This window comes from Lagenorhynchus albirostris, chromosome 18 (assembly GCF_949774975.1).
Source record: "Lagenorhynchus albirostris chromosome 18, mLagAlb1.1, whole genome shotgun sequence".
NCBI classification, from domain to species: Eukaryota; Metazoa; Chordata; class Mammalia; order Artiodactyla; family Delphinidae; genus Lagenorhynchus; species Lagenorhynchus albirostris.
In genome coordinates this window covers 78,191,819-78,212,755 of record NC_083112.1, presented here as the reverse complement: position 1 = coordinate 78,212,755, position 20,937 = coordinate 78,191,819, and the positions used below count along the sequence as shown (strand labels likewise).

Genomic DNA, 20,937 nt, shown 5'->3' with positions numbered 1-20,937 from the left:
CAGCGCAGCCCCCGACCTTCCTCAGCCCGGGCGCGCCGCCATACCGGCCCGGGGCTCGCACTCCCGCGCACACGCTGCCTCCGGAACCAACGTGCGCGGAAGGCGGGGCCGGCGGCGCGGGGCCGGGACCGGACCGCGGCCCGGAAGTGACGCGACGGCGGCGACGGGGCGCGCAGCTCCGCGGGGCGGCGGCGGTAGCGGCCATGGCGCACATCACCATCAACCAGTACCTGCAGCAGGTAACTTTCCTCGGCCAACGGGCATCCTGCCAGCTGTCCTCCCGCTGTCTTGGCCTGCGGGCCAGAGCTGGATCCCGGGCGAGTCTGTCCACCAGCTGCGCTGGAGCCCCTGGCCGCGCTCTCAGTTTAGGGGCGTGTGGGGAGGGGGGACAAAGTGGTGGAAGTAACGGGGGGACAGAGCAAGTGGTCCGGCTGCGAGCCGGTCTGTGTTAGCGATCCGCTGCTTACATCCTTTGGGAAGTGTGGCTCTCAGGGTTTTGTCCATACAGGCTGTGAACGCAGCAGCACAGCGCAAACATAGGTATTTATGGATTCAAGGCTTGTAGTCTTTCCTCTGAGCTGTGCTAATTCGCAGAACTAGAACCGTGGTAATAGGGATAAGGAAAGGGCGAGTGGGCTTTTTAGAATTTATGAAGGGGACTTCACCAGGGCTTTGCTGAATGAGGATGTGCGGCTGGGGAACGGGGAGGAGGCAAGAACGATTCCTAGGTTTCTAGTTGGGCAACAGATGAGCAGGACAGATTTAGAGGGAAAGACAAATGTAGTCTTGGACGTGTCAAGTTGGAGGTGTCTGTTGACAAGCAGGCCAAGATATCTAGTTGGCAGTTGAATATAGTCTAACAAGATTGGAACCATTAGTTGTTTGGTTAGTTGAGAAAGTTGGTTAAAACGGGAATCATGAAAAAACAGATACATGCTTTAATCTTAACTTAAAGGATAAGTCCACCTTGGCCTTATCTTTGCAGAGTTAACATTTTTAAATATCAGTTTTTATTTAAAGTTGAACAAGTACGTAGACATTTGAGAACCAATGTGAATATAGAGTCTCTCCAGAATTTTATGCTTTCTTATAACTTTTATCTTCTATGTACTTGTATCTTTTGTATATTTCTAAGTCTCTTACAGTTTTCTTGCCCACACCTAATCCCAGGGTTTGGGGGGAGGGGCACCATGTGTGCCTTGAACAGTGTCTGAGCCACGCAGTGTGCAGTACAGTTTGTGGGCTGGATAGATGCAGGCAGGTGGAGGGGTGTGAGGCCGAGTGATATACCAGTGATCGGACCTCCACGTTCTAGTAAGCAGTGAGTTAGAACTCGTACTGGTCTGTCTGTCTCAGTTTCCTATGCCTCTGTTTCTCCAGACTACCGCTCGGTCCTGTTCCCTGCGTTCCCAGAGGAGCACTCTGAGAATCTCCTTTAATTGTCTGTCTTCTCTGTTCCACCCCACGGAACAGCGGGGTGGCTGAGAAGAACAGGCATGATGAGTGCTTGGTGAAGGCTTACCGAGAACCAGGCGCTGTGGTACACGGCAGCTCATCATCGTCACTGTTTTCCTAGGAGGTTGGTCCATTGCAAGCCCCATTTTACAGAGGATGTTAAGTGACTTTCCAAGGTCACTGGGCTAGTAAGTGGCACATTCAGACTGGGAGTCCTGGCCCCAGAATCCGTGCTGTGACACCAAGCTCACTACCTCTGCCAGCCCAAGCTTCAGCCATTTCCTGTCCGAATCAGAACCTGCCTATTCCTCAGCTTCCAAAGTTTATTGTTGCTTGAATCTCAGTGACCCTGTCAGCTTGGACTTATTTCTCACCTTTGCAGCATCCTCGGCCAGCAGTCACCTGTGGACAAGTCGCCTGTCGTTCATTTCCCGTGGTCTCTGTGATAACTTCCATTAGCTGTTGGGTCTGGGATTTGATTTTACCCTCAGTAGCCCATGAGGTGTCTTGTTAGCTTCTTGGATGCTGGCAGAACACATGCGGTTCCTGGGTCAGAGACCAGGGACCTTGTTACTCTGTGTGGCTCCCTGGGCCCGAAGTCCCACAGACGGTGTGACAGGCCCAGAAGGGTGGCTGCACATGTACCTGAGAGAGACAGAACCTGGGGAATCTACCTGGTCTAGCAGGCAGTAAGCAAGTCTGGTTTTTGTCTAGGGTTGGGATGGGGGAGACATTATCTCATTTCTCAAGGTAACTCGTCACATGAACAGCCCTGAGTAACGGCCCTAGTGAAAGAGCCAGTGGTCCGAGTCTTGTAGTGTGGGACCCCCAGCATGAGGGCCCAGGAGGGCTGTCTTTCACCAACCGGCCCGCGGCAACACCCGCTTTCCGCTCAGCACGCGAGTTTTCGCAGGCATTCCATTAGGTTTCTTTTTGAATTAATTTACCTTACATTTCCCCATGTATTTTACTTTAAAGATTTGTTGTTCTCCTTAGAAAAAGATCAGTTTGCATGCTTCTTCCCGAGGTGGATCTCTCCGTCACTTCTAGTATCTCTCTGAGGGCTGGTATTATTTTTTTTAGTGTGTTTTATTTCATTCTTTTGTCCGTTACACAAACTCTTATTTCACACGGCAGGTTACTTTTTAAAAGCTGTGTCTACATTAAAATTTTTTTCCTCCAGCTTTTTTCCTGAAAAATTTCAAACCTACAGAAAAGTTGAAAGCATAGAATGGAGAGGTGTGTACCTCTCACCCGGGCGTGTACCCACCATGCTCGCCCGTCCTTCCCTCCGGGCCCGTGCGCTTCTTCCCGGCGATCCCGTGGCCTTCACCTTCCTGAGCGTGCGCCTGAGACCCAGGCCGTCCGCTGTGTAACTGCAGCGCCTTTGGTGCATCCGAGAAACTGAACATCAGTATTTTCCAATGTAGAAGCCATAGTTTAATCCCCACCCCCCACCCCCAATCTTCTCTGGAACCTCTTTTTTGAAACCCAGGGTCCAGTCAGATCACATGGCATTGGGGTGCTTTGCCCTTTAGTCTTCTAGAAGAGTCCTCTGGCCTCTTGGGGAACGGGGCTTTTATGACCCGTGACCTTGTTTACATGTCCAGGCCCACGGCCACACGTGTACATGCCTCACCAGCTGCCTTTATGTGGCTGTTCCTGGGATTAGATGCGGCTTCAGTCGGCTAGTGTGGGTTTCCCGTGGCCTCTCCCAGCGCTGGGGATGCTGACGGCATCACTTGGTTAGAGAGGCGTCTGCCCATCAGATCACTCCACTGTTGAGGTACCTTTTTGCATTGCGATGAACCTGTAGGCTGTTGGACGGACCCTGAAAACCACTGAGCGTCCTGTTCTCTACACCCTCTCACAAAATGGTTTTCCCAAGTCAGTTATTACGTTATTACGTTAGTGGTTGCCAAGTGGTGATTTCCTATTGTTCTTTCTACATTTACTAGCTAGTATTTCATCAGTTAAACAATGCTTTCCTCTATGCCCCTCTTTTTGAAAGTATCATTATAGATTACTTTTAATACCTAGTTATAATCCAGGACCAATAGTGAGAATGTTATTATTCTTTTTGAAGCTCAAATTGTCCCAGATTTGACCACTGAGAGTCCATTCAAACTGGTTTCTGTGGCTTTTTTTTAGCATCTTTATTGGAGCATAATTGCTTTACAATTGTGGGTTAGCTCCTGCTCTATAACGAAGTGAATCATTATGCGTGTGTCCCCGTCCTGTGGCGCTTCGGCGTGTCTCTGTCCTTTCTGAGCCCGGCCTTGCTTTCTGGTACAATAATATACACTCCAGGCTCGCCTAGTTCTTTCCCTGTCCCAGTGCTGGATTTGCCCTTTCCCCAGGGAGCTCTGGTTCCTTTTAGTGGGGAATAGAATTTAGAAAACAAACCTGAGTGCTAGGTGTGCCCATTGCTACTGGGGAGCCATTAATTCTATGCCTTTTCAGTGGCTGGAGCTAGAAAATGTATTTTTAAGGAATCATGAGTTCGTGAGTAGATGATCCCCCCTGTGGACCAGCTCGGAACCTGGAGAATGCACGGTGGCCAGCAGCATCCTGGGAAGAGAATTGCCCCCTGGGAGCACGCAGAGCTAGTGAGCTTCACTTGGTGAGGTCTGCAGTCCCTGGTCCAGGCCCACAGGGACCGCTCAACAGGCTGACCTGGGGTCCGGCTGCAGGGTCCAGTGCGGGTGTTAAGTGAAAGGGCCGAAGGTTCTGGGGCGTGACACATTAACAGTGACCGGATCGGGTGACTGGCCTGTTTGCGATTCTAGTGTCTGCTGAGCAGTGCATCGGTACTTTCAGACTTGCCCATAGTCTGTCGCCAGCCTCCTGTTTTCCGTCACACCCCCTGTGACGGGAACGTCGTGGGCTATATCAGCTTCTCGGAGGCAGGGGCACTGATGTTGTGTATTTTGTGATGACTCATTATAATACATCAGCAAGTAAGCCTGCACGAATATCTTGTTCCTTGTTGTAAGGTAAATCCCCAGAAGTGGGATTGCTGGCTCAGAATGTAAGTGCATATGTAGTTTGTTGAGTAGTCAAGTGGCAAATTCTTTATTTTGTGAATTGCCTTAGAATTCACAGAATTTCACTGGTGAAACTTTCCCAGTCGATGCTGAGTGTGCAACCGACGAGGAGCTGGGTCCTGGAGGTGTCCAGGCCGCATGGGCCTCCATGCCTCCTGGCCGTCGGGTCACCGGGTGGGAGGGTCGCATGCCTCGCCGTTTCCGCAGGCAGCTGCACCCCTTCACCCTCCCACCAGCGGTGGCTGGGGTTCCAGTTGCTTTGTGTTCTCAGCAGCGCTCAGGGTGGTTGGCCTTTCAGTGTTAACCCTGCTGGTGGGCGGTGATGTGAGCACCCCTCGTGGGTGTGCATTTGTGTGTCCTCTGGTGTCGCCCCTGCATGTATTTTCCACACCTGACTTTCTGTGGGTAAATGATGCTGTAGTTCGTGCAGCTTTACGCTTGGCTTTGTCTTCACTTATGTGGTTAGGATTTTTATGTCATTTTTTGCTAAATATAAGTTTAAAATATCATTTGGTTTTCTAATTACAAAATTTCTGCTGTAACACAGGCCTCCAGTATAGAAATATATAAAATAAAAGTCTCCTCGACCCCCCCTGGCTCCCACTCCACTGGCCAGGGGTCAGCTGGTGCGGCCTGGGGCCCCGCATTTCTTCCTGTGCTTACACGTCATATCAATAATTAGTTTTTCTTTTTCTCCAAGATCAAGTTACACAGTTTTTCTGCAACTAATTTTTTTGGAATTAACAGTAAGTATGTTGTGGACACTTTTCCATGTTATTACAAGTAGATCTATTTGATTCTCTTTCACAACACCCAGGCATCCTATTGTGTGACTGTGACATTTATTTGGTCATTGCCTTCCCATTTTTATTTTAAATTTAGGTTGAGTGGAAGTGCTTTGAATTTTGGACATATGCGATTTTCAAGATCTTTTTTCTTTTTCGTAAGCTGTATAAGTGGATTTTCAAATGTTTCTTAGTATGACTGAGTAAAATTGACTACTTCACCTTCATTAATAAGCAGATAATAAACTGATGGCTTATTCTGCTTTTTCGTGGTTTTTAGCGGTAAGTCACCTGTTCGCCTCCAGGATGTCTCATTTTCAAATGCAGTGATTATCTGCTGGCTAAGGAGAGTACTGATTGTTATATTTTGACTCCTTTCAAAGTAGGGAAAGTGAAGTTTAGGGGTGTGCAATGTGCTGTCTAGGTTCCACTAGGACAGAGTGTTTTATTTTCCACTTAGCTCTTCTCTTTCCAAACGCTTCAGGTCTATGAAGCAATTGACACCAGAGACGGGTCATCCCTTGCAGAGCTGGTGTCTTTCAAGCACCCTCATGTTGCCAACCCACGGCTTCAGGTAGGTGGTGGGACCACGCACACAGGTGTCTGAGAGGGTTACAGGGTCACCACCTTCCTAAGAAAAGTTTAGACTTTGAGTAGGAAGGAAACTAATATTGCCACTCTTGTTTGAAAATTGCCAAGTTCCTTCACGATTTATCTAATTCCAATTCATTTATTGAGCATTAATTGAGCACCGTGTCTCAGAGTCTGTCCTGAGATCTGTGCTCGTTTTCCTTCATTTAATTCCCACACGACTTTCTGGGGTTCAGAGAAGTGCAGTAGCGGGGCCAGGTCATCCAAGGTCATCCAGCGGACAGGCAGTGGGGCTCGGGCTCTGCCCAGGCCTGGCTCTCCCTGGAGCCCAAAACCGTGTCCTGTTGCTGCCAGTGCGATTTTGTTGGCGTGCGGCCGCTTGTGTTGCGCGCTGGCTGCCGCAGAGGCACGTGGGCCTTGCAGAGCCTGCAGCATTTCCTGGCTGGCCGTTTACGTGAGCATCTGCCAGCCCCTGCTCTAAATATAAGCATTCTTCTTTTTTTTTTTAATTAATTAATTTATTTATTTATTTTTGGCCGTGTTGGGTCTTTGTTTCTGTGCGAGGGCTTTCTCCAGTTGCGGCGAGCGGGGGCCACTCTTCATCGCGGTGTGCGGGCCTCTCACTGTCACGGCCTCTCTTGTTGAGGAGCGCAGGCTCAGTAGTTGTGGCTCACGGGCCTAGTTGCTCCGTGGCATGTGGGATCTTCCCGGACCAGGGCTCGAACCCGTGTCCCCTGCATTAGCAGGCAGATTCTCAACCACTGCGCCACCAGGGAAGCCCTGAACTATAAGCGTTCTTGATTCAGATGATAAATGCTCTCCAAGCAATAGCTTCTGTGGAATATATTGTTGATATTTTGTAATGCCCATTTCCTCGCTGATGGCCGTCACGGTGTCGGAGTGTCCTATCAGGGACCTAAATTTTTCTTTCGAAAGAAAGTGCCCTGGGCTTCCCTGGTGGCGCAGTGGTTAAGAGTCCGCCTGCCAATGCAGGGGACACGGGTTCGAGCCCTGGTCCGGGAAGATCCCACATGCCGCGGAGCAATGAAGCCCGTGCGCCACAACTACTGAGTCTGTGCCCTAGAGCCCGTGGGCCACAACTACTGAAGCCCACATGCCTAGAGCCCGTGCTCCGCAACAAGAGAAGCCACTGCAATGAGAAGCCCACGTGCCGCAACAAAGAGTAGCCCCCACTCGCTGCAACTAGAGAAAGCCTGCGTGCAGCAACGAAGACCCAACGCAGCCAAAGATAGATAGATAGATAGATAAAATTAAATTAAATTAAATTAAATTAAAAAAAAATAAAGTGCTCGGGGTCCTGATGGGACTCGGGTTCAGCTTGCTGGCAGGTTGTCCCTGATACACGTCTGCTCGCCCATTTGTGACCTGAGGCTGATTCCTTCGCTCCAAAACTCCACGTCCTTCCACGTGACAGCTGCCTCGCTGGGCCCGTTGTCTGCCTGGTTGTTTCGTCAGGGACTGTGGGGTGGTGATCTTTCCCATGCTGTCATTCTCGCTCTCTCATTTATAGAGCTGTATCAGTGTGGATTCACTGAGTCCCTTTCTTTTAAATTCAGTGCACTGCATAATCCACTGCGATGCTTGTGTTATCCAGAATTTGGCCACTGGGAGGCGAGGGCAAGTTCGAGGTGAATGTCTGCTGTCTCCCAGGACCCCGAGTGGGCAGTCCTGTCAGCAGGAAGTGGGCAGGAGCGATTGCTGGCTGCCCGACCCCCTTGCCCCCAGGCACTGTCTCCAGCTCCTTCGACCTCACACGAGGCACATAGTAGCTGCTTAATAAATAGATTAAGAGGTACATGAACATGCCTAGAGTATTTCCTGGCCTGTGGTAGACAAAGCAAATTGTGTTCATCTCCTGCCCTGTACGTAGGTCGTGCTTGATAAATATGTGTGGAAGAAATGAACCTTTTTTTTTGAAGTGCTAAAGTGTGAAGAGTTACTGTCAGCTGTAAAGTGTAAATTCTTTTGAAACAAAGGTTTGTCTAAATCTCTTCCTACATGTTGCATTCTTTCTGTCCCAGTTAATTTTATTTTTACTATTTTTCTTATGATCATTTAGATGGCCTCTCCAGAAGAGAAGTGTCAACAAGTTTTGGAACCCCCTTATGACGAAATGTTTGCAGCTCATTTAAGGTAATCCATGAGTGAGGAAGAAAAACAAGCAAATCTGAAAATTGCTGAACTGACTCTAGGGGTTTTATTTAACATTTTATGCTTGAAGCAGTGAAAAATTTCCTTTGAAAAAGTAGAAAAGTGTGTTTGTAATTTCACTTTGGTAACACCTATGAAAATCTTGTGAAGTTTAAAATACTTTTAAAAAAATGAAATACTTTTGAATTTTAATAAATGTTTTATTCAGGGACCACGTATGTTTTGAAAAGTTAACATGAAATGGTAATCGTGGATGTGTGTGTGTCTTCTGTGTAATGCTCTGAAAAGCATTTGGTATCCGTCCTACTGGTCGCGTAGCGGTCTCTTGTGTGTGTATGTGTCTTCTGTGTAACGCTCTGAAAAGCATTTGGTGTCCGTCCTACTGGCTGCATTGGTCTTTTGTGCAGCAGGCTGTGGCGCCCACTATTGACTTGCGTTTTTCATGGAAACGCCCAGTTTTTAACCTTTTGGCCTTACTGGGGAAGAAACTGGAGCAGAGCAGAGCAGTGGAAATTCTGCTTTTTATTCACATGTCATGTCTACTGTTTTCACCTCTAAAGCCTCGATTCGGGCAAGCTCCAGGTGTTACAGTGTGTGGGATTTGGTTGTCCTCCTGCCTGCCCTCTTCTCCGGCGTCCTGAGCAGGCTGGGGTGTGGGGGCAGGGTGGGGCAGACCTGCGGGGCCCCTGAGATCTCTGGAAAAGTTGGAGTGCCACTGTGTTTCTTGTAGCAACTTCCTAGCTCTGTGCAGCATGCGACGAGGCGCCAGGTTTGGGGACGGACTGACTGGTAGTGACACTGCCAGCCGGGCGTCTGGGTAGAGTGTCCTTGCCCATTGATGCCCGAGAAGGGCCATTTGCGTGTTGTTAGTGGAACCTCTGCAGCTGGGCTTCTCCTTCTGGGACTTGAAAGAACAGGCCCAGCATGTAGCGGGGGATTTCCTCCTGTACCCGGTGGTCTCTCGTGAGCCTCCTTGTAATCTGCTGGGTCAGTTGAGAGCAGGGCGTTTGTGCTGGGAGCGAGCAGTGCGGTCCACGTGGTCCGTGCCGGCTCTCAGCGAGTGCGCGCTTGCTGCCCCTCCGCCCTCAGTGCCCACCACTTCCTTTCCAGGTGCACGTACGCGGTGGGGAACCACGACTTCATAGAGGCGTACAAGTGCCAGACCGTCATTGTCCAATATCTTTTGTCGTGGGTGTTACTGTTCAGTGTCTAACAGGTACAGCGGGTTACTTGGGGGCTAAGATCCTGAAACGTCAGGCCAGTTTTAGTCCCGCCTTTAGTTAGAAAGCAGGAGAAGCTCACTTAGCCCTTCCACTCAGGTCCTTAAATGTAGCCTGGCCTTCAGACTGCGTCCAGCCACCTACGTGGTAGGAAGAACACTGGTTATGATTAAGGATTTTAGCATGGCCTTCAGACTGTGTCCAGTCACCTACATGGTGGGGAAGAACACTGGTTATGATTAAGGATTTTATTTAATTCTGTTGTGAAGAATAATACTTTGTTGCCTTTCCAACATTCAGTATAGTTACAGGGATGGGTTAGTCCCCTTGGAGAAATAGAAGAACTTCCAGATCCGGGCACAGATGGAAGAGTGGACGCAGCACACAGCATCATTGAATTGTGGTCACTGAGGGCCTTAATCCAGCCAATTCTGATTTAAGTCGTTTAAGTGCTATCTTACGGCTAAGGCCCTGGTCAGTGAGTGTTCTAGTACTGTTTATATGTATCTCCAGACTTTAGTGGCTTTTTTTTTTTTTTCGGCCGAGCCGCACAGCTTGTGGAACCTGGCAGTGAAGGTGCTGAGTCCTAACCACTGGACCTCCAGGGAATTCCCTTTAGCTGCTAATTTTTTAACCATCTTGCTTAATATACACGGAAGAGAATTGGTTACTGACCAGCCAAGTCTCCTCTGAATTCAAGAATTCTGTAATCAGTGAAATAAACTTTATACCACAGATTCTAAAGCACATTATATATAAGTTGTGATCATCTGAGCTCAGAGAAGCCAAATAAGCCAGTTTTAAAAATCTTATAACAACCTTTTTCTTACTTTGGGGAAAGTATGTCTGAAATAAATGTATTTACGTATACCTAATGATACTCAGATGTTTGTAATGTGGGCTCATGTATTTTTTCCCTTCAAGAACCTGCTGCTGTGATACATAATCTTTTAAGTGGTGAGCTATAGCCCTTACAGTTTAGAACCCTTGTTGTTCTTTAGTCTTTCAATTGTAGCATGACTTGAACTTTTTCTGTCGGACCTTCCTTAATATACTACATCATTCCTACGGGCATTTCAGGCCCACAAAGAAGAAAACTGGTAAGTACAAACAGAAACAGCTGGAAATTAGCAAATGGCTTTTTTCTTTTTTAAAAGCAGAAGTTTTAATTGTGTTTTCGGTGTTGGTATTTAATGTTGTGTGTTGACGTGATAATATCAACACAGGTAATGGAGTTTTAATAGTCAGTATAAACTTAAATGGCAGGTCAGCCAGATTATTTGCAGTGTTTTTCTGTAAATATGAAGTATTTCAGCCATTCCATGCCCCCAAATATTTATTAAATATTATTTTTTCCATTTAATTGTCAATTTTGAACTTACTTTGGGTTTTAAACTTGGATAAAAGATGTAGATCAGTTACAGTTCATTTGGGATGATGGAATACATAGTAACTGGGTTATTTTAAATTCCTTGGTAAGCTATTTTATGATTTATTAAAAATCTGGGTAAATACTGAAATTCTGTTTATACTAAGATAACTGAAGGCTTGCAAATACCTTTTACTAAAAAAAAAAGAAAACAAAACCCTTTTTAAGTGAAGATCTCTCTTACACATAAAATTAACACTGCCAGCTCGATTTTGAAAAGTCGTTTTGTGACATTGGTCTGTTGCATACCTTGGACCCTGTTAGGAGATCGTTGTGAACCACGTCTTGTTTTAATGGAGCTGTTGGCTGGTGGTAGGGGCTGAGGGGAAGGAGACTTCCTGTCCCAGCGTAGGGGGAGAGAGCTGCCAGGGCTGAGCCCCTCGACTCCCCAGGACTCGTGCAGATGGGGAGGGGCTGCCACCTGCCCGGGAGGAGGGTGAGGGAAAGCATAGCAGCCCCTGGGCGTGGGCTGGTGACCCCTTTCTGGATGGTAGCCCTGGCCTCCCCGCCTCTGGCAATGGAACCTCTGGCCTCAGAGCATCTTCAGACGTGCTTGTTTTTGCCCCGTAGGGCTCTGCCTGTCATGTATGCAGTGGCACTTGACCTTCGAATATTTGCCAATAACGTAAGTTCAGTTTCTGTCACTGTGCTTTTAAACCCAAACTCGTTCTCTATCTGTTGCTTAATTTCATATCATCTTCCCACAAATTTTGAGGAACACGTTGGGTTGGTGAATGTGGTGTGGAGAGAGCACGGGGGTGGCTTGGCTCGCGCGTGAGGGCCTGTGCTCTCCCAGCTGTGGAGATGCGCCCCGTCCCGTCCCTAGTGTAGATTCAGGGAGTGCAGAGGGTTCTCTGGAACAAGGAGGATTTTATGAGTCCATTTCCCCTTGGGGTCAGCATAGCCATTTTGGGAGCAGCAGTTCTTAACTTTTTGGTCCTGACACCCCTTTACAGTTTTAAAAACCATCCATAACGTCTGGTTCTGGACAAGACACAGTAGGCACGTGCTTCTCTCCCTCCTGCTGGGAGTTTTAAGGCCAGCGTGGCTCTGAGAGGTGGAGAGAAGAAGGGGCAGAGCAGCGAGTTCCCCGCGTTTGTTTCCTTCTCATCTCCTGGGCGTCCTGGTTCGGTCCGGCACCCGGGGACACTGACAGTAGGCAGAGACGACGCGGCTCCCTCCCCTGCATCCCACCTCTGGGCGGGCAGCATCCCAGCTGCCTCCGCCCTGGCCTGCAGGCCCAGCCCTGTCCGCAGTGGGTGGCTGGTGTGAGCGCAGGCCTGGCTGAAACAAGGAGAGCCACAGTCTTATGACACCCCGGGCATCCAGGATATAATCGAGAGTCCCTTGTCATACCAGGAATTGGGACTCTTGGCCTTTGAGACTCTGAATGGGGGAGATAGTCAGCAAGCACCCGACACCGAGGATGGGGTGGGGATTCCACCCCCGCCGCCATAAAACCCTGGGAGCAGGTGCGAACGCGCTTGAAGCGGGTGGAGACATCTCAGCAAAGAAATGCACGATATAAAGCAGCACCAAATGGAAATTTTAGAACTGAAAAATATAATAACTTACATAGAAATTATTGAGGACCCCCAGAAGCTTCTGTTCATGTGGGTTATATCAGTACTTACTGTATTAGAAATTTTAACTGGGGAAATTTTTAATATTGTTCACCTAAAATAATAAACCTTTTATGTGGTAACATAATTGACTTTCTAAATTAAAAAAATATATATATTCAAAGTGAACAAAATGTACAAAAAAGTGGCATTTTTATCCGTTTTGATCTCTTTAATGTATGGCTCAGCGGAAGCCGCTCAGATTCTTAGGTCTGCTTCTGTCACTCTTGGCAGTACCTCGTTTTGGTTGAATGTATGAAGAAGTGTGGCCTCACGTAGATGTACATGGAAGTGGGAGGACTGTTCTAGGAGCCTTTTCAGGTGATCGTAGATGCCCTTCTCCGAGCTACACCTTTTAAAACTACAAGAGCAGTTCGTAAGGTTCGTTACAGTGTGGCCTCTGAAGCTTAGCAGTGCCGTTTCCTGCTACATCCGAAGCCACTGGTGTGTCCTGCACGGCGCGTGGACCTTTCACCCCTGTAGGATTTTGTAACGTTGTACATTGATCATTTGGAGAGTTCTGGTTCACTGAGTTACCCAGACGTTCCAAATGTGACGTGGCGCATGGACCTTTCACCCCTGTAGGATTTTGTAACGTTGTACATTGATCATTTGGAGAGTTCTGGTTCACTGAGTTACCCAGACGTTCCAAATGTGACGTATTTCATTACGTGAAAAAACAAAAACCAGGAAAACTCTACATTTGTTAATATCTCCAGTGACCTCCTCAGAGAAGTCGTGAAGCAATGGAAAGCCGCCAGGCTCTTGGTGGTCAATACAAGTTTCCCAGAGTTCTAAGTTTTTCTTGAAAGTGCAGATGTCATCGGCAGCAGATAACAGTCAGTGTTTGCCTGGGAGTGATAGGCTTGCTTCATTCACTTTCCAGAGCCCCGCGCTGGCCAGTGGCCCATGCTGGCTGGCCAGGCTTTGAGGTTGTTTGTTCCACGGTCCAGCTTGAGGCCTCGAGAGTGGCCCCAGTGCTTTTCCTTAAAAACAGACGTGCTGTAGGCAGACTTCCCGCTTCATCGCAAAGAACGCTAAAAATACATGTATTCAAGGCCTAAGACTTACTAATAGTGTTAATATTTACTGCATCCTCACTGACCCTCTGAAGTGAAGTTAGCTGTATTGGTTGGTTGATGGGAGGACGCGGGTGCGCGAGGTTCAGGACAGAGTGGCTGCAAGTTCGGTTGGGGCCGCCGGGCAGGCGCCGGTCCTGTCCATTGCCGTCCTCTGCACCGTCCATGCAAACGTCACGCGCGTGGGAGATGGGGCTTCGCGGCCAAGTAAGAAAAGGCTAGTTAGCAGCGCGTGGCACAGGTCGCGCAGGCTCAGGGAGTCCGTGACCGACTTACTGGCTTGAATTGGTTGAAGAGCGATTTGATTTGTGGAAGAGCTGGAACACGCTGTGGACGCTTCCGTTTTGTAAACATAGTAGCACAGGCTAGATGGTCTCGCCAGAACCTTTGGGGACGACCCTCCGCTGTGCGTTTTTGCTTCTAGCTGTGCCGTGATCTTCTGTTTAACCGAGGTGTCTAGAGGAGATGAAAAGTGAAGGTTTTTATCTTCTATCAGGCAGATCAGCAGCTGGTAAAGAAAGGGAAGAGCAAAGTTGGGGACATGCTGGAGAAGGCGGCCGAGCTGTTGATGAGCTGCTTCCGCGTCTGCGCCAGCGACACGTGAGCGCCCCGCCGCCCTGCCCGCCCTGCTGGGCGCTGGCCTTGACCCCACGATCGCTGTTAGCTTTTGCTTCAAATAGTCCACTGTCTCACAAGGAAATAAGAGAACAGAACCACCTCTTATGCTGCCGCACACATTTAGCACTTCTGGGCCCACGTGGCCTGCGCTCTGGGTCTCACGCTTTCCGAGGTCCCTCTGTGTCGCCGTGTGTTTCGGTGGCTGTGACAATAACAGAAGGTCCTTTTTCCTTTTCCCCAAGCGCTTTATCGCAGTCAGCTTTTACACATCGCTGCAGACTGAGCGGTTTTCGTCCGCTGTGGCAAGGCGCTGTATCCCCCGAGTACCCACGGTGTTAGAGAAGACGTCTTCTTTCGTGGCGTTGTAGTCTTCCGTGCACGTGACTCGAGCCGCGGGGCTCTAAAGACGCTAATTTGTTGCGGAAGCTGAGTTTGCGGTTGACACGTGACATCTTTACTTCCGGGCAGCGTTAACATAACCGTTCTCCCCGTAGCCGTGCAGGCATAGAGGACTCCAAGAAGTGGGGCATGCTGTTTCTGGTGAATCAGTTATTCAAGATCTATTTTAAGGTAAGAGAGCGCTGCGTCTCTTTGTTGGGTCTGCTTTCCGCCTGTCTTCCCAGACAGCCCTTCTATTCACTGTCAGCCATGCTCCCGGGCAAGCGGTCCCCCCGCTCGCCCCCGGCTGCGCACATAATCCTGGGGGCTGGTGTGCGCCCAGGGGCTGCCCGGCGCGAGGGCTGCTGTCAGCGCTTCACGCCCGTGTCCTCTTTAGCCTCCGCCCGGCGAGGCGCGCGCTCGGCTCCAGGGCAAGTGAGGTTCCAGCGCCTCACACCAGTGTCGGTGCGGGGCCGGCCAGGCGAGGGGCGCCAGCCCGGCCCCTGTGCGGGTGGGCCCTCCGCGGTGGGCGTGGTCGGGCTGTGCAGCTGTGGTGCGGTGTTAGCGTCAAGGCTTCGGTTTTGATGATGTGAATCCCACCGCAAGGAGGCGTGTACTTCGTAACCAGAAGTTTATGTTGGTTCTGCCTATTTATTTAAAATACTGTTTAGGGTAGATTGTTACTCGTTATAGATCAACAAGCTCCATTTGTGTAAACCGCTCATCCGAGCCATCGACAGCTCAAACCTGAAGGACGACTACAGCACTGCGCAGAGGGTGACGTACAGGTACTACGTGGGGCGGAAGGCCATGTTCGACAGCGACTTCAAGCAAGGTGTGTCACTGCTTCTGAGCAGCTGGGGCTGGGTTCGGGGGACGTGGTCACTGCCTCCTGTTACTGCTGAAGGTAGACCGTGGGTGTTGGCTGCATCCAAGCTGTGTTTATTTTTGACACTAAGTTGGTTCCACAAGGGAAAGTCCCACGTGAAGTTCCTCGCTCCACGCCAGGTCTCTGAGACGGGCGCCAGCATGTCCTTTTCTGGGCACCGGTGTTCCGGCGCAGGCTACAGTCGGTGTTTCCCTATGGCCTCTGCTGGTCCCGTTGGCCCAGGACGTGGAGATGGGGCAGCGCGTAGCTCAGCTCCAGCCGCGGTGGACGAGCCTTTGCGCAGGTGCCATCTTTGGTGCTTGTGGCCGTGCGTGGCGGACCGGTGCCGCGCCAGAGCTGCGCTCTCGTGAAATCGCGTTATGTGGCTCGTGTCACTAGCTTTCTCAAGAACGGGAAGCCACGTTTTTTCTTCTGAGCTTTTGGAGTAGCTGGCATGTGGTGGTCCTTTATGATTCTTCTCTCGTCCTCAGACCAGACTTTCTAAACTCACTTCTCTGACAGTTATTTGCACGTGAAGCCATGTGACTTCAGGCAACACACCGGATGTAAGGAGCACCTCCTCTCCGTGTGTCAACGGCCATGGATGCTCCGATAACAAAAATAACAGCTCTCGGGCTTCCCTGGTGGCGCAGTGGTTGGGAGTCTGCCTGCCGATGCAGGGGACGCGGGTTCGTGCCCCGGTCCGGGAGGATCCCACATGCCGCGGAGCGGCTGGGCCCGTGAGCCATGGCCGCTGAGCCTGTGCCTCCGGAGCCTGTGCTCCACAGCGGGAGAGGCCACAGCAGTGAGAGGCCCGTGTACTACAAATAATAATAATAATAACAGCTCTCTCATAATAAGTGCTTTGTGTTTTTACTCTGTAGGGTCATGTAGACCAACTTTTCATTTTCTTTCACGAAATCTTTATACATCTACAGCTTTCGAAAGAGGGCTTTTCTTGGTTAGTTCCCCCATCTTTTTCTTTTCCTTTAAATATCAAGCATAAGAAGATAAGTTTTTATTTTTTACTTTTTTTTATTATTATTTTTTACTTTTTTAAAATAAATTTATTTATCTATTTATTTATTTTTTGGCCACATTGGGTCTTCGTTGCTGTGCGCGAGCTTTCTCTAGCTGCAGCGAGCAGGGGCTACTCTTCCCTGTGGTGCGCGGGCTTCTTATTGCGGCGGCTTCTCTTGTTGCGGAGCACGGGCTCTAGAGTGCAGGCTCAGTAGTTGTGGCTCGCAGGCTCAGTAGTTGTGGCTCGCGGGCTGAGTTGCTCCGTGGGATCTTCCTGGACCAGGGCTCGAACCCCTGTCCCCTGCGTTGGCAGGCGGATTCTTAACCACCGCGCCACGGGGGAAGTCCAAGAAGAGAAGCTTTTAAATGACAGTTTACCCCTGAACAACGAGGGGGTTAAGCCCCGTGTGACTCACAGGCAGCCCTGTGCCCACGGTTCCTCCACATCCATGGATCAGCCAGCCGCAGACCACGTGGTAACGTAGTGTTTACCGTTGCAAGTACCTGTGTACAGGTAGACCCGCACAGCTCGGACTGCCTTGTTCAGGGGTCACCTGTACTCTCAGCTGAAGTCTCTGAAGGTATTGCTGTGCTTTTCCTCTGAATATGCCCTGAGTGGTATTTTTGAATACCTAACACAGCAGGAAATAATTTGTTAATATTGACGGTAGATATTTGCAGTTCCTGAAGCCTTTCGGGCCTTCATGTGAGGGTGGGTGGTAGCATCAGGCACAGGGTGGGGACCGTGGGGACCATGTCTGTGTCTGACTCTGCAGCTGAGGAGTACCTGTCCTTTGCTTTTGAGCACTGCCACCGTTTGAGCCAGAAGAACAAAAGGATGGTCCTCATTTATCTCCTTCCTGTGAAGATGCTCCTGGTAAGTGATCTCAGCAGCTCTCACGGGTCCTGTTGTCTACGAGAAGTGGGCAGGTGTCTTACGGTGCGGCCAGTGTGTGTGATGGGTCACAGTCTGAGCTGCACGTGAGCGCACCCCAAAACTGAGGAGGAAGAGCCTTGGGTGTGACCCGGACTGCTCTTTCCGTGACTGGCGCTTCCAGATCCTTCTGGAAAGGCTTGCCTGTGTTTCCTTTCTCTTGAAGTTCCCTAACTCAAAAGTTTATCATATATAAGACAAGTAAAATAAGTGCATATTATTTTTGTTTACCCTAAAAATCTAAATTTATAGAAATGGGTTAACGAAGAAAGAAAAAGGTCATTCCAGCCTGTCTGTAGGTATCTTACTTGGTCACTGAAAATTATTTTTGATATTTGTAAAGAAATGACAAATAGCTAGCAAGTTATTTGACTAAAACATCCTCAAAGTAATAGATAGGGCTTCCTTTCCTCCCATTTAAAAATTTTTTAAAATTATCAAAACAACACACACATACTTACCTAGTTCAGGGCGACTTGTAGTGGGAAAGAGACAGTGTCACACCTCCCTCCCCACTGCTAACCCGACTTCACGGGAACAACCAGTTTTAGATTTTTCAGCTGGTTCTTCTAGAAGCTGTTTCTGAATTCCTAAATTGTAGCCTAGTATTGCTTCAGGTGTCACCCGCCTCCTATGATACAGTAATGAGAAGGTCGAGATCGAGGTCAGACGTCACTGATGACAAAACCATGTTTTGGCTAGGTTTTCTGATTTCCAGACCAGCATTGTTTTTTTTTTTTTTTTTTTCCAGTAGACTAGGATGCTTTCAGTTCTTGTTCAGCGACTTAGGAAGAAAGCCTAAGAAACGCAGGTTGCAAGTTTTTCCTTGACAAGAGTTTTATCAGACAATTTGGTTAAAAGTGAAAGCGTTCTTATTCTGGAAATTTACTCTTAGGGTCACATGCCAACCATTGAGCTCCTGAGGAAGTACCATCTCATGCAGTTTGCGGAGGTGACCAAAGCTGTGAGGTAGAGTATTTTTCCTTTTCCATTTGAGACCTATATAGAAGGTGAAATCAGCACACACGTCCTCGTGTTGTGACAGAACTAATGGCGTTTCGACGCACTCTCGTCCCGGACGTTGTTCTGACTGTGTCTGTGCGTCTGTCCCACCGCCCAGCGAAGGCAACCTCCTCCTCCTGAACGAGGCTCTGGCCAAGCACGAGACCTTCTTCATCCGGTGCGGCATTTTCCTCATCCTCGAGAAGCTGAAGATTATCACCTACAGGAACCTCTTTAAGAAAGTGTAAGCAGAGTCCATCCTTTTCATTCCGGGGGTAAAATCCGCCTTCCGCGGCCCGCGCACTGCCCTGGGCCTGGGCGCTACGGCTGCGCGGGTGGGGGAGCAGAGGTCTGCCCGCCCTTGCAGGAGGAACAACTCGGGTTGCGGTGGAGACCTTGTAACAGACGTTTTAGCGCCGGCCCTGAGAACCAGGCGTTTCCCATTGTGCCGGAGAGTGTGGGACCCGTTGCCCATGTCCTCCGTTGGTGACCCGCTGACCCTCCCCACCACCCCTGTCCATCAGGAGGTTGTTCTTTTCTTCCGTGTCACTCTGGAAGTTGACTCTTCTCTGAGGCCTGGTCCCAGCAGGATCTCAGTTAAACTTCAGTTAAAGTCAGACTTTTCCTGGCTGTGAGGAATATATCAAAATTAGCAAGGACCGCAGTTCATCACACCTGAGACACTGTCCATCGTAAGGTGCTTCTCGATTATAAGGATGTTAAAATGTGAAAACACGTGCATCTGAGATTCAAGCAAATAGTCAGTAAACGTAAAGTATATTTGTACTAGTGGCTTTTTAAAATTGGAAAGTCAGAATTAAAAGCTCTTATTTTTCAAGTGTATCTGGCGGGTGGGAGATGCTTTGTTCCTCTTGAACAGAGGTTTCTCAGCAGATGTTTCTCCTGCTGACTTCGTCCTCACATCCCGTCCCTGATGAGCGTGAGCTCTGTCCCTCTTGCAGGTACCTGTTACTCAAGACACACCAGCTGTCTCTGGATGCGTTCCTGGTTGCCTTGAAGTTCATGCAGGTGGAGGACGTGGACATCGCCGAGGTCCAGTGCATCCTGGCCAACCTGATCTACATGGTGTGTGGCCGCGCCTCCCCCAGGCCCCGCCTTCACTGGGAGCTCTGATGCCTTCCTTGTTCCCAGAGGGCTCTGGGCGGGGGGGGGTGGGGGGTGGATGCACACGGCACGTATTTCTCTGTTCTCTCCTGTGCGTGTTCACTCGTCCTCCCAGGGAGCTGACTGCACGGTGACTGGGTGGGGGGATACCTGTGCCACAGCGCCAGGTCCTTCACCCCCGCAGGCTTGACGAGACCCAGGCCCAGAAACACGCCGCCTCTGCTCTTCTCCCACAGGGTCACATTAAAGGCTACATCTCGCACCAGCACCAGAAGCTGGTTGTCAGCAAGCAGAACCCGTTCCCCCCGCTGTCCACGGTGTGCTGACCCCGCCCCCCGCCCCGGGGACAGGGAGTCGGGCCATCCTGGTTCGTATCCTGCCGAGAACTCGTCCTCTGCGGCTGGAGTCTCTCGGGTCTTTCCCGGGGGAGGCTGAGACCTCAGTGTCTCTGCCATCACGGCTGACGGATATGCACCTCACAGAGGCCTGGCATCCCCTTCTCAGAAAGCGCAGCCGTCTCCGCTGGCCCTGGGGTGCTGGTGACACTCAGGCGAGGGGCACGGCCTCCGAGACAGCTTCTGTTTACTTCTCATGAGTGTTCTTCACGAAGGCATCTTTTAACTCTTTCTGTAAAAAAGGTGATCTGAATTTATACAAAAAGGTGTCTTCTCTACCGTATCTTCTGGGATACGTCTTTTTATGTTAAATTTGAACATTCTGTGTGATCAAAATGCTGGGTTAACTTAGTGCTTCTTTTTACAAGCTGAATTTACTTTGATTTAAATTTCCCAGGTGTCATAGCTGTTTTTTCAGAGTGTGCGCGTCTCCTTTGTCTGTGCAGAACTTACTAAAGAAGGAAACGTCACGGACTGTAGTTGCTCATCGCTGCAAAGGCGCATGCCCTTTGCGTGGAGAAGAGCCACTGTGGGACGTGGAGACACACACACACACACACACACACACACACACACACACACCCCGCCCCCCCGCCCCCCCCCCCCGCCGAGGCCTCCCATCTGTCCCCCCCCCGCGTCAGCTGCTCCAGCTGCCAGACCGACTGTCCCAGTTGGCTCAGAAGTGTGCAGTGTGCTCCTGGCTTCTGCTCCACGTGGCTCATCTGCAGGGCTCTCCCGGGCTGCACAAGTGACCCACCCTGAAGGCACATCGTCCCAGGGCTCTGACGCGCTCAGCCGGGCTCCACGTGGGCCTCTCCAGTCGGATGGAGCCGCATTCCGAGAGCGAGGACCCCGGAGAAGAGGTGGAGCTGGATCCACTTCTGTGAGCTGGGCTTCCGAGTCAACAGTGTGACCTCCACCCTGGGCATGTCCAGACTTGGGCGTGGGGACGGGCAGCGCGGAGGGGACAGCCTGCCGTGGGTGTCAGGCCCTCAGCCGCCTCCCCCCACCAGTTCCCTGAGCAGGAGAGCGTGGCCTGGGGGAGGCGCAGACGGCCATGGTGAGACAGTCCGTGTTTCCTGGGGCACTGCTGTCACGGCATCGCTGCTCCGCGGGGCCGGGCACACCCTCACGGATGAGAGCTGCGTCCTCGCTGCGGGGTGAGCGCTGGACTTCGGGGAGCGTGCCTGGATTTCA

The 20,937-nt window shown here is 50.2% G+C and overlaps 1 protein-coding gene across 4 annotated transcripts; it reads left to right on the top strand.

Annotated features, from left to right (window-relative positions):
- The first annotated feature begins 129 nt into the window (after window positions 1-129).
- PCID2 (PCI domain containing 2) lies at window positions 130-20,133 on the top strand. 4 transcript variants are annotated; one of them, XM_060129258.1, is made up of 15 exons: window positions 211-239; window positions 5,772-5,861; window positions 7,770-7,875; window positions 7,959-8,032; window positions 9,161-9,228; window positions 10,331-10,370; window positions 11,270-11,324; window positions 13,897-14,000; window positions 14,513-14,588; window positions 15,090-15,231; window positions 17,061-17,161; window positions 18,114-18,187; window positions 18,339-18,464; window positions 19,183-19,306; window positions 19,582-20,133. In XM_060129258.1, exons 4-15 carry the CDS (start codon window positions 7,959-7,961, stop codon window positions 19,669-19,671), a joined length of 1,074 nt encoding a protein of 357 aa, XP_059985241.1. In that variant the 5' UTR covers window positions 211-239; window positions 5,772-5,861; window positions 7,770-7,875; the 3' UTR covers window positions 19,672-20,133. The 4 variants fall into 4 exon arrangements, with proteins under 4 accessions (XP_059985240.1, XP_059985239.1, XP_059985241.1 ...); XM_060129257.1 differs by lacking the exon at window positions 7,770-7,875 and having other exon boundaries at window positions 130-239; XM_060129256.1 differs by lacking the exon at window positions 7,770-7,875 and having other exon boundaries at window positions 168-239; window positions 5,748-5,861.
- The last annotated feature ends 804 nt before the right edge of the window (window positions 20,134-20,937 follow it).

Coding starts and splice junctions, on each gene's coding strand:
- PCID2 (XM_060129256.1), top strand. CDS start 204: ATGGCGCACATCACCATCAACCAGTACCTGCAGCAG. Junction 14,001..14,512: donor CGCGTCTGCGCCAGCGACAC/GTGAGCGCCCCG, acceptor TTCTCCCCGTAG/CCGTGCAGGCATAGAGGACT. Junction 19,307..19,581: donor TGGCCAACCTGATCTACATG/GTGTGTGGCCGC, acceptor CTTCTCCCACAG/GGTCACATTAAAGGCTACAT.